Source organism: Hevea brasiliensis, chromosome 9 (assembly GCF_030052815.1).
Source record: "Hevea brasiliensis isolate MT/VB/25A 57/8 chromosome 9, ASM3005281v1, whole genome shotgun sequence".
Classification (NCBI taxonomy): domain Eukaryota; kingdom Viridiplantae; phylum Streptophyta; class Magnoliopsida; order Malpighiales; family Euphorbiaceae; genus Hevea; species Hevea brasiliensis.
Window position 1 is genome coordinate 10,300,495 of NC_079501.1, and position 12,590 is coordinate 10,313,084.

General features: G+C 31.9%; 1 protein-coding gene and 1 non-coding gene across 2 annotated transcripts; both read right to left on the reverse strand.

Annotated features, from left to right (window-relative positions):
* Positions 1 to 281: 281 nt before the first annotated feature.
* LOC110632078 (cyclin-D1-1-like) lies at positions 282 to 3,363 on the reverse strand. Its single transcript, XM_021780189.2, has 6 exons — positions 2,731 to 3,363; positions 2,367 to 2,453; positions 1,542 to 1,640; positions 1,256 to 1,457; positions 989 to 1,119; positions 282 to 863 (listed from the first exon to the last, which is right to left on the reverse strand). Exons 1-6 carry the CDS (start codon positions 2,974 to 2,976, stop codon positions 642 to 644), a joined length of 987 nt encoding a protein of 328 aa, XP_021635881.1. The 5' UTR covers positions 2,977 to 3,363; the 3' UTR covers positions 282 to 641.
* Positions 3,364 to 11,823: 8,460 nt separating this feature from the next.
* On the reverse strand, positions 11,824 to 11,897 carry TRNAV-AAC (transfer RNA valine (anticodon AAC)). The gene has a single exon. It is a non-coding gene; the product is annotated as a tRNA-Val (tRNA).
* Between the last annotated feature and the right edge of the window lie 693 nt (positions 11,898 to 12,590).

Consider the following 12,590-nt stretch of genomic DNA (forward strand, 5'->3'; position numbering starts at 1 on the left):
ATCATATCATGTGTTGACAGAGCCATGTCATTATTTTCATTTTGTTTGGGGGTTTTCGGTTTTTCCATCAAAAGATGGAGCGATGAAAATGATGGTGGCCAAGATACAAGAGAAGCTAGCTAGGTAGCCTTGCTTTGTTTTCCATGAGCAACTCAAATTTCAAAGTTTAATCCCTTATTTCCGCTATAACCCATTTTATTTTCTTTGCCGCTTAATAAGGTCCCACCATCTCCTTCCTTTCATTCAATAATCGATGCTACCATTGAATTTCATCACTCCACTTCTTTCACACTCTATGGCTCTACTATTGAAAACATATAAGCTTTCTCTTTCTTCACCCAACTTTCTCACACAAAAATATTAACAAATCCCTCTCACTTGGGAATCTGCAATGCCATTAATAATCAAAGGCAAGCCCCACCAAAAAAAAAAATAATAAATCTCCAAACTCACCAAACTCTAATTCACACACATATATACACAAAATAATCTACTTCACACGAGTCAATTTGGCCCCAAAACCCTCCAAGAAAAATATTTGAGGATTCTAGATAACTTAGACCACCATTAATTTGTTTCCTTTATTTTTTTTTCCTCTGTCTCTCCCTTCTTTCCTCCATTTTATTATATCCTATTTGCCCTCACTGGGAGACTCCTTTGTCATCATTCACCCATAAGCATTTATTTAATTTTCTCCTTTTATAAAATGATGATGAGGATGAGGATGAAGATGAAGATGAGTCACTGGACCTCATTCTGGCCCTGATTGTTACTCTTAGCAGTGGTAAGACTTTTGGGGGTTTCCTCCGACTATTGTCAAGCACAAGATCTTGCATTAACTGATAGCAGCTGATGATTTTTTCCTGCAAAAATTGGATATACTTGGGAGTTGGGATACGAGTTTGCAATTGTTAAATATGTAGTGCACGCCCAATCGCAATCATAAGCATTTTATATATACTGTGTGTAAATATATGTATCTCCTTACTTTGCTTAGCCCATCACACCATGATTCAGCGTTTTCAGGATCAACAAGAGACAAGTTTGGTATTTCATTGGCTGCACAAAGTATAGCTGCAGCAGCAATGCTTGATGGCCAATACTCAAGAAAGCTCGCTTCTGTTGATAAAGATTTAACCAAAAAAAAAAAAAAAAACTCATTTCAGTATTCATCTAGCTACTATAGATACGTACATAATTGTATGCAAGTACGTCATCCATGCACGCATGGATATCCATATATCCGAATTATTACCTTGCATATTAGATAGAATGATTTCCGTGGCCCGTGAAATTAGAAACCCAATATAGTCTCCAGTTGAATCGATTTTGCAAGCGAAGAAGCCAAGAAAGCTAAATGGTGTTACAGATCGTAGCCTCCAATCCAACACACTGAGAACGAGAAGTTCCATCCTTCGGATTGTTCTGGGTTCAAATATATATTTGGCACCTTCAACCTACAGCCAATCATATGAGGTTAGACACCTTAAGTATTTGTATGCTACGCTGTCATAAAGTTACTGATCAAAAGAAGCAAATACCTGGAGATCCAATAGAGAAGGAACCAGAGCTTCCTCCATTTTAGCTGCTAGTGACAAGCAAGCAACAGATAGAAGTTGCATTGGCCATCCACTCGTTTGCTGACAACCCATAAAAAAGGAGCAAAAGAAAATTATCATCATGTTCATTCATAATAATAATAATAGCAATGATTAAAATCAAGTTAATGATGATAATTTTAGTCCCTAGGGTTCATTTATCCCAGGATATCTTACTTTTACCCAAAAATGTCGATAGTCTGGCCACGTGCCAGGGAGTTAATTAATTTATAGTACACAACTTTACGAGTGCATAATAAATACTCCAATAAAGTTTTCACTGTAGTTTGCTAACGCAACCCTAACAGATTAACAATAATTGTTCGGTCGGATCATGTTTCCAACAGAATACTTGCCTATTCCCTCGAAATCAAGGCACAAGTACACCCCACCCCCCATCCCCTTCTTTTTTTTCACTACATCGCCAAAATTAATGTTTTTTTAAAAATATAAATTAATAAATAAAATTAAAATTAATCCTCAAAATAAAAAAAAAATATATTCTGCATCTCGATCATTAAATTGAAAAATAAAATAAAATAAAATATGCATCGCCTCTTAGCGCACTCAGGCAAATACACAACGTGTACTGTAGTTAGGTACCCGTGTCGTTTTCATGGTTTGAAAAGTCAAACAAAGTAATCCCTACAGTCAGAATTGTTTACTTAAGTACCGGGATGAAATTTTACGATTTTTTTCTTCTTTTTTTTTTTTTTGTTTTTTTAAATGATCTTTAGATAATTGTAAGATGTTTGATGAGAAGCTTACCGGCAATGGACGAGAATAAAGGAACCGATCCAAATAGTTGACGGAGAGATAAGCCGTCAATGGCTGGAATCTATAGTATGCTTGCACCTGTAAAAACAAACCAAGCAAGGATGAATAATACAATAAAGTAGACAGATTTTATGGAATGTGCATCCGCTGCCAATCCATGAGCTGTAGCTGTGGATCCAACGGGTGATAAACCTTTCTTCAAGTTTCAATCAATATTCCGCCGTATGATAGGTGGCTAACTAGACACTGCGACCCAGCTAGACTGCTCAGATCTCTATAAAATACTTTTGATTGATTAAACATGCTGAACTGTAGTGGTAATATAGTAAATATCAGTAAACTTACTGCCTTTTACCTTGAGAATCCATGCAACGGATTTTTCGCGAGCCGATGCATCGAGAGAGCGGGATAGGAACCGAGATAAGTAATCGAATCCAGGCACGAAGTTCCTTTCATCCTCAATGAAACTGGCAATGGATTCTTCGATACATGCCGGAGATTCGAGGTCCGACGAGCATTCCGGCGATTCACCGGAGAAAATTTCGGATGAGTCCTCGCTGCAGAGAAGGTCGGTGAAGCAATCGGAGCACGGAAGTGACATGATCGCCGTCGATGGTTTCTCATTCTCTGGTCATCTTTATTTTGTAATAGTATCGAAGCCAAAAAAGACTTCGGAAATCGATGGGCGAAATATTGGTCGGAGATGTCACCGGGAAGTGACCGGAACAAGAAGAGCAAGAGAGATTTGTTTTTGTGTTGGTGGTTTTGAAGGCTCTATACATGAATGTCTATCAATCTGTTCCTCTTGGGATATAAATATGAGGTGATGTGATTTTTTTTTTTTTAAATATAATTTAATTTTTGGTAATTTAAAGAATTTTGATGGTTTTTTTAGATTTAATTTATGGAAAGTCGAAATGGAAAGGTAGTGTGGGGCTGATGTTGGAGATTTAACCGGGAAAACGGATTTCCAAATTGAGACGAAAGCGGTGGAGGAGCGTGCGTTTACTGTTTATGTTAGATAGAAGCTAGAAGATTAGCGCATAAGTAAACAGTTTACTCCTTACGCTTCCAACTTCTAAGTTAGGTTTATGGCTGCTCCCAGTTTCCATCTCTTTTTCTTTGAATGACCTTTTTGGGACCATGTCAAGGAATCTCGTGCTGATGAATTCCACCGTTACTATTTTTTTTTTTTAATAATAATAAAATATTATATGAAGTTTTGACCAAAAATTCATTAAAAAATTATAATTAGTTAGATTAAATTCTGTCGTTTATTACTGGATTAAGATATTACATTTTCTATAATTTAAAAAAAATTAATTAAATTATTAATATTTCTTTTTTTTTACATTTCATATTACAAAACAAAATGCTTAATCATTAATTTGACGTAATAAAAGGGATATTTTGAGCCTTTACTTTGGGCTTCAAATGAAAATTCGAGTTACAATGTATTTCTAATAATAATAATTCCAGTAGAATAATACTGTGTATAATAATTTAATTTCGTCCTTCCGTTTATAACACTAATAAATTGAAATCCAAGTGGAGAAATGTGCAGTGCAGTACTACTCATACGGTGTATATAAATGTGTTTCCCTCCCTCCGTATCAACTGATTAGTCAATGCGGGGAGAATTGAAATGAGAAACCACATGATTAATGTACCATTCAATTTTGGAATTATCCGCTATCAAATTCTATTGCCTTTTTTCTTTTTGAAAAAAAAAAAAAAAAAAAAAAAAAAAAAAAAAAAAACCCAGACTAGGACAACTCAATGGTATCTTTGGCGCTAAATTTGGGGATTGGGAGGATGCCATCTTTTTCTTTATAACTCCACAGCCTCCAGCTAAGCTAAACTCTTAATGAGTAGTAATTTATCAGACAAAAGGAAATAAATTACTTCGTAAGCCATCTTTATCTTTATAAGTATGTTTAGGTGTCAAATGTTTGGAGCTGCCTGATTAGGAAATATGAATATATGAAAAACCTACACACAGTGAAGACTGAAGTGAAGGCATTTGATACTAAGAGCACCCAAATGATTGCAATGGCAACACATCATGCACTTCGCATATGGAAATGATAATGTGAAAATCTTTTCTATTTTCTACGCTTTAATTATTGCTCACTTCCAATTCCACAATCACATCTAAGTTTCATTCTCATACTCTCCACCGATTTTTTAGGTTTTCCTAAAAGAAATAACCTTTTTTTTTTATTATTATTGCAAGAAAAACATTGAACAACTGTTAGGACCTCTCATTGCTGCAAATAGTTTTTAATTTATGACATACATGATGATGCAAATTTATTGTCACTACTCTTTTTTTTTTTTTTAAATTGTTTTCTTCTTTTGGTTATTTGACGAAACTTGTCTGGAATCCACAATGGAGTTAGATCCTACCCAGCGTGTATGATTTTCCATCCAACAGAGAGTAAAAGTTGATTAGAGTAATTTAATGATTGAGATTGCAGAAAATTAAGAGAGAAAATCTTAACAATCCTTAAATTTTTTACTAAAACATGGTAGGTATCATTGAAAAGGAAGTACACACAAATTTTTGTGAAATGATGAAAGTTGCCCAGAAGTTCTTAGCTTTTGGTGATGATTTAACATATTGATCTCATAAGGAAAAGCTTTTGTATATATATTTTGTGAAATGATATAATAAAGTAGCCCAATCATCTTCTGTTTAGACTCTCTCTCTCTCTCTCTATGTCCTATTCTGAACATGATTTAACATTTTGAACCCGCAAAAATTACATAATCTATTATTTGTATGCCCCAATTAATATAGAAATAATTAAATTACCTTTTTACATCGATGATTGCATGCTTGTCTCATCCTATACCCAACTGTAAAAATTATTTTCTTTCATATTAATTAATTATTTTGTATACATTAATTAAGAGTTGTAATTAAAACAAATTTAATTAACTGAAGGTCTTTTTCCGTAATCGAGAACCCAAAAGGAAACGTGGGTGTTGCTCTGTTCATTACAATAAGTTGAATCCTAAAGTGAAGCCAACAAAGCCACACTGTACCTTAAATAAGGCCACCATTGCTATTATTACTGTCTTCCAATATGTTTCCATCACCCTTAGTGGAGGCATATATTTACATAATTAAAGATTTATGCCATTCGTAACAGTGCATTATATATATATATATATATATATATATATATATATATATATATATATCATTAAATTACAGGTAAACAATAAAGAATGCAGCAGGTATTTATTTATTTTTTTTTTTTGGGGGGTGGGGGGAGGGGGTGGGAGGGGATGTACATCAAGAAACCTTTTAGTTGTTATGCAACAGTATATCTAATTTATGGTCTACAGCAAAATAAATGCCAACTGCCCAGCTGTTCACTTTGAACAAATTAATTCACTCTTGGAATTTTCTTCTTCCAGGCTCAAGAATGATGAATCTTATACATATGTTTAATGATTTATGCGTTCAAAAGTCTTTGCAGCAATGGACTTCTAATGGATAATAATAATAATAATAATAATAATAATAATAATAATAATAATAATAATAATAATAATAATAATAATAATAATAGCGAATTTTGTAACGAGTTCACTAATAAAACAACATAAGACATATTTCTATATGAACACCCAAATTAATTATTTTTGTTGAAAGAAAAAACTTAATTAATTAGCAAGCATGCTGTGAAGATTATGAAGTATACATATAAAACGAAGCGAAGTTAAAAAAGTAGAGAAAAGAGATTGATTTCCCACAACACATCAATATATATGTATATACACACACACATGTACTGAATGGTTTGGTTGGGTGGGCAATTTAAACTGTTGTCGGAAAGGGAGATGCCCTCATGTCCACCACATAAATCTTGCAAATAGAAATAATATCTATGATCGATCTCTACTTCCATTGTCAAATTACTGAAGCTAAAAAAGAATGCTATAATTATATATTTCTTTGCTTTTTTTTTTCTTATTTTTATGGTTAGTATATATAATGTGTGAGACAAATTTATCTATTTAATTTTGTTTTTCCCCTGCTGATCTTACAGTATAACTCCTTTTCTTCTTTATTTGGCTAAATAATCACCATCAGTTTTCGTTTTGTTTTTCTTTTGAACAAACATTTTATTAATTGTAGCTAACAATGACCCAAACATTGTGTATATGTATTATTGCTCAATTATATACAACGAAAGAAAATAAAAAATGCGACAAAATATTATATTTCGTTCTAATTAAAATTATCGACAAAATTTTTTTTGTTTATATAAGTATTTTTTATTAGCAACAAAATATTATTGCTAAAGTTATTGATAAATTATTTTATAGGTAAATTATAATTTTTTATATATGTCGTTTTTATATCTTTTACTTTTATAAGCCATAGAGATAAACTAAGTGTTGTCATCATCAATATATAAAAAAATAATAATAATTTTTGCCTCTAACACACCTTACTAATTAAATTGGTCTTTTTTAAGAGATTCATTTTGTTGTTAAAAAAATATAAAAAATAACTTATATCAAAGTATAATGTTAAAATTATTATTTTATTATAATAGTAATATTATTGTAATATTAAAGTTTAAAACTTTAATAGCATAAGAATATTATTGCAAGAAAGAGGGAGGGGTCAGTATCCTTTTAATAGAGAGCATAGAAATGCATGCACTGATCTATTCATCCTTGCTCACATATTTAACAAATGTTAGAGTTAAATTTATTTTATTTAGATTTTTTATGTTATTATTTATTAAAAAAATGAAATACAAAATTAATTGCCACAACAATTTTAATTGTCACATTATGCATACTATAAGGACATTAATTAATTCAAGTATGATATATATATTCACTATTGCACTATAGCTCTTTTTTTTAATTGATAAAAGAGAGAATACCTGATGTGTCACCTTCACAATTGATAAAACAAAAGACAACAATAAAGGTTATTAGAGGCACTCAAATGCTTAAGTCTATAGAGTATTTAATACTGAAAACCCAGAATGTCTAATAAATTAATTGTATGAGATGACGAGAAGAAGATGATTATGATCATGGAGAATATATAGAAGCTAACCCAGAGATTAGCTATAGCTTGAGAGAGATTATAGGACTGTGGAGTGAGCAGGATACATATAAATGTAATCCTCCAATGTATGAGTTTGTGATGAATGAACATATATTCAAATTTAAGATGCAAGCAGAACTGCCCATATCCAACGGATATGATATGCTCGGTGGATTTTTTTTTTTAAAGAAATAATTATATAATTATTTGATTTTTACCAGTGATTGGATTTGGAAAAGGCCACAGCAGCCTGAGAGGAGCCATCCAAAATTTGTCCCTTAGCAGGATCTTTAATCACTTAAAGACACAAAGTGGGAACATCATTTTCAGCACTGTTTTTCCCCTTTTTTATCTATTTCTTCAGCCTTGTATTATTTGCTTCTCAAAGACAAAAGTCTATCAAAAAAGAGCTCACCATTTTTCTTTCTTTATGTTTTTTCTTTTAATTCTATCTTTTTCCCTCCTTTCCTCTTTCCCCGGATAACAAAGTCACAAAGTGAAGTATAAATCTGAAGTGACTCCCCTTCATTATTATCAAATAGAGATTAATTAAGATGAGTCCTGTTGAAGACCTTAGGATTCTGCAGGTACCAGTTCCTATCTTGGCTTCTATTCACTAAAATATGCATGCAGAGATCTATATATATAGGACCCAATTTCACCTTTTGTGTTCTGGTCGATGAGCAGGTTGAGACTTGTTCAATCAGAGTACATTTTCAATTCATGATCTCTATTTCCATTAAAGTGCATTAGTTTGTTCAACAAAAAAAATCCACTGATGAATAATCATGGTGTTAGAGAAAGTATCACTGAATAAATGATGCCATATACTGACTTTTTCTTCTTCTTAGGGTATAAATTAATGCCAATATCTACATATTAGGTTCTTCTTTAGTATGCTTTAGTCGTTTGGTAGCCAATTTATTTAATCAAATTCCTCTAGAAAATAATGTGCATCTATCCTCTGAAAGTGGAGTTAGCTAGCCAGCTAGCTTAGTTTATGGACCATTCTACCCAAGCCATTATTTTTTAATCATACCAAAAATACACGAGATAGTAATTTATAAAATTTTTACTACCTTATTGATCTTTCTTAGTTTAATTTTGCCTATCTAAATCAATTAGTATATACATAAAACAAAATGATTGATTAATTATTTAATGACTGCTCCTGTTGACTGTAGTCTCTTGGTGTGGCACATGCAGTGATGTGATTAGAATGAGAAGCATTAATAATTCAGCTCAGCCGGCAAAGTTGTTAGGGTTTTGTGAACATTTATGCTCCCCCATCACTATTTTTCTAGTTCCAAGAGTCGTGTCCAAAATAATTCCAAAAATACATGCGTATATAATAATATATGTATGTATGTGTATAATTAAATAGATTGTTGTTATTATTATTATTATTTAAAAAATTTAATTTATATTATGTCCTCTTCAACCTTTTTTCTTTCATACGGTCAACTTCATTGACATATATATATGAATTGATGCCCCAACTAAAACATGCCTAAAATTTTGAACAAAAACCAAGTCTCTCAATTTTGGCTTGTGCCATTGCCATGCTCACCCACCCACCCACCTAACTAAAAAACCGGCTATTGTCCATGGTTAGAACTCTTTTCTACCATGGATTTTTGCTTAATTAGGGATAATTGTTTATATCATTACTCAGTAGTTATCGTATGTATACATGATCCATCAGGTATGAAATGAAGTCTCAACAGCCTAGGTGGCCGGATAAGGGAAAGTAATTTAGTGGGTGCAAGCAAAGAAATTAGAAGGTTGAAAATCCAGAATTTTATTTCTTTTACCAAAATCTACTCAATGAAGTTGAAATATGAGAGCACAGTTGTCAATTGATGCCAACATCTGGGTACCACCTACGTGTATATATATATATGGAATTGAGACTAAAATGCTGCTCTGGTCCTCAACCTTTGAATGATTTAGATTGTCAATCAAATGAAGAGACTATAGATTATAGGGCCCAGAGGCTTGTGGAAAGCGCTACTCGACCAATTCAGAAATTATAATTATTTGAACTCTTATTATGAAAAATACCATCTTAAATAAATTACTTAATATTTATTAAAATTAATTTTAAAATTAAATTAAATTTAACATATTTTAATTATAAAAATATCAAAATAATTAATCAAAATTCCAAATTATTTTTAAATAATATTCTTTAAATCGCAATACCAAACCTACTCTATGTCTCCTAGCTATAGAAATTCAACTAGCAATTGGTAAGACACAAGGAAACTGGACAATTTGTGGGGCACGAACAGCCTAGCATCTAAGCATTATCAACAATGCCATTCCCATGGTTTTTATTTCCACTATTTTTTTTTTCTTCCTCTAGCTTGCTGACCACTTTATTATGCTTAACCCAAGCAGGCGGAGAGGAAGACAATTAGAGATATAAAATCATTTCTTGAAAAGTCTTTGACTTATAAATTTGAGTCTTTAAATTAATTAATTAATTTATTTATTAATATGATATTAGACTCTCTATCAGGTATTTTGGCATTATTGTTTTAAATAAGATATATAAGCAAACATTCAACATGAAATAGGATTAAAATTGGACTGGAAGTTGTTGTCAGCTAAGAGATTTGGGCCTCAACTGCCAGACATTGGTTAGTAGATGGCCAGTTTTTTTGGTGGGGTAGTCAGTGTGATCACTCACCACATGTCTTACCTGTTAGTGTTAATTGTCCTGGAAAAAGGAAATGCAAGTACCAATTTCATCAGGAATCATGTTTTGATGTTTTTAGCTTCTACTCCAGCTTTTTTTTTTTTTTTTTTTTTTGTGGGCTGGATATATAAAGGTCTACTGTAAGAGAAGGATGTGTAATGTGTATATAATTGGTTGGAATGTTCAGATATTCTATAATTGTACCCAGGTTTTGAGTCCTTGAGGCTGATTTTGGATCCCTGAATATATGCTAGAACCTGAAATGATTAAATGATTTTTGGAAAATGGTTAAGGTACGTGTGATATTACTGTTAAAAGTATTATTGAAAAAAAAATTGTTTAAAATATATTAAAAATAAGAATTTAAAATTAAATTTAATATATTTTAATTTTAAATTTAGAAATAATTACATATTATTTTTAAAAATATTTTTTTGAATTCCTAAATGGACTAAGTAAGGTGTATTCCTGGTTTTGAGTTTTACAGGGAATTGAATGTGGTCCTTGTACATATTACATTATCCCAAGTATTATTTTATGCAGCCAAGTGATTTGAATTATCCTCTCTCCTGACAATATCAATAGTATTGTTAAAGTTAAAATCGAGGGTTAATTATCGCTTGTAAATTGATATTTATTACACTCAAAATCTCACTTGAACGAAACTTACATAATAATATATTTGTAGAAATCAAAATTAGCTGAATTCAGAAATAAATTTGAAGGAAAAATATAGGGCTTAATGTTAGAGAATGATGAAGACAAGACTTCTGACGAGGTGTCGGTAGGGTCTTGAATCCAACTTTCCAACCCCTCACGAAACGGCTTATATTCATCAAGGACGAGTAACAATGACTACTAATAGGAGACGAGTGATTGCATCTCCCAGGTCTCATAGGCTACAGCACTCTATTTAAAAATGATGATGATGAAGCTGCAGATTTTAAGATTGGACATGGAGATTTAATTGTAAAAATCAAAATTAGCTGAAGTAAAAAATAAATTTGAAATAAAAAAATATAGGTTAATTTTAGAGAATGATAAAGACAAGACTTCTTAGGGGCGTTGGTAGGGTCTCGGCTTATATTCATCAAGGAACAGTAACGTAGAATAGTTGTAGGACATCAGTGATTGCATCTCCCTAGTCCCAAAGACTAGGGCACCCTATTTGATGATTTTCAGCATTCCCATCCACAGGAAACTTGGAACGTTAGTTATTTCTGCTCCGAAATCTCCAAAAAACTATTGCAGTGAATAGGCTTTGTCAGTGGCCCCATTTGGTTAGGCCTTGGGTTTTTAGAACCACCGGGAATAAAGTAAAAGCCCGCGAAAAACCTTCATCCCTTCACAGCCAACCACCAGCCAACATATTCCCCAGTATTGGACTTAGGGTTGTATGCCCTCTGCCATTCTTCACATATTATTTGCTGTTGAATGGCTTCAAGATGATGGAGGCACCACATGCGCATGGGACCAAAAATACAGAGCTGGTTTATGGACTGAGTCGAACAAGGTTGAGAGTCATATTTTCATTTGATGGACGCTCAATCTAAAACCCAATTAAATCAGTTGGGCTCACAGGTTTGGATCCCAAAAGTAGAAAGCAGGCCGTGCCCCAAAACACATGGTATTGATGAGAAAATATTTGAAGTGCAAAATGGCGTCGCCCGGACTCGAACCGGAGACCTTCAGTGTGTTAGACTGACGTGATAACCAACTACACCACGACACCTCGCTTTAAGCAATTTTTGAAATTTAACTTTATCGTTACATAAAAAAAAAAGGATTAGAGGAACAAATTAAATAGAATAGAGACGACCAGAAATTTAAAGAACCAACTGTGGTGCCTTGGCGGGCAATCCAACGTCTTCCCACCATCCTCGCCTCGACCGCCAATTCTTTCATTTTCTTTTTTCCTTCTAATGCCGACTTTAACTCCAATAGCTAAATGTCTCCTACTTCTAATTACATCCGAAAAATTTTAATTTAATTCATTTTTTATTTAATTTATTATTATTGAAACAGCTATTTTTTTTAAAATAAATTAGTTAAGAGCATTAACTAAATATTAAAATAATAAAATAATATTTAAATAATATTTTTCCTTCATAATAATTTAGTCTTGAACCTTCAATGTTAAACAAGCACTATAAAAATCTCTATGAATTAAATTTTTTTGGTACAATGATTAATTTGTATTTATTTTTTTATTTTTTATTAATAAAAAATGAAAATAAATATAAATATTATTTTTTAAAATCTAAATTTATTTTAAATTTGATTAAAAGTTTCATTTCAATAGGATTTAATTGTAAATGAAAAAATTGCCAGAATATCAATAAACTTTGACTTATTAGTATTAAAATTAATTTTAAAATTATAAAATTTTGAGTTTATATTTCCATCAGAGTGAATTATATATATA

Bases quoted from the DNA above. Each gene is read 5' to 3' on its own strand.
- LOC110632078 (XM_021780189.2), bottom strand. From the start codon at position 2,976: ATGTCACTTCCGTGCTCCGATTGCTTCACCGACCTTCTCTGCAGCGAG. The intron at 2,454-2,730 runs GTAAAAGGCAGT...TTGTTTTTACAG, and splicing joins CCGTTGCATGGATTCTCAAG to GTGCAAGCATACTATAGATT. The intron at 1,458-1,541 runs GTATTTGCTTCT...GATTGGCTGTAG, and splicing joins CTTCTCTATTGGATCTCCAG to GTTGAAGGTGCCAAATATAT.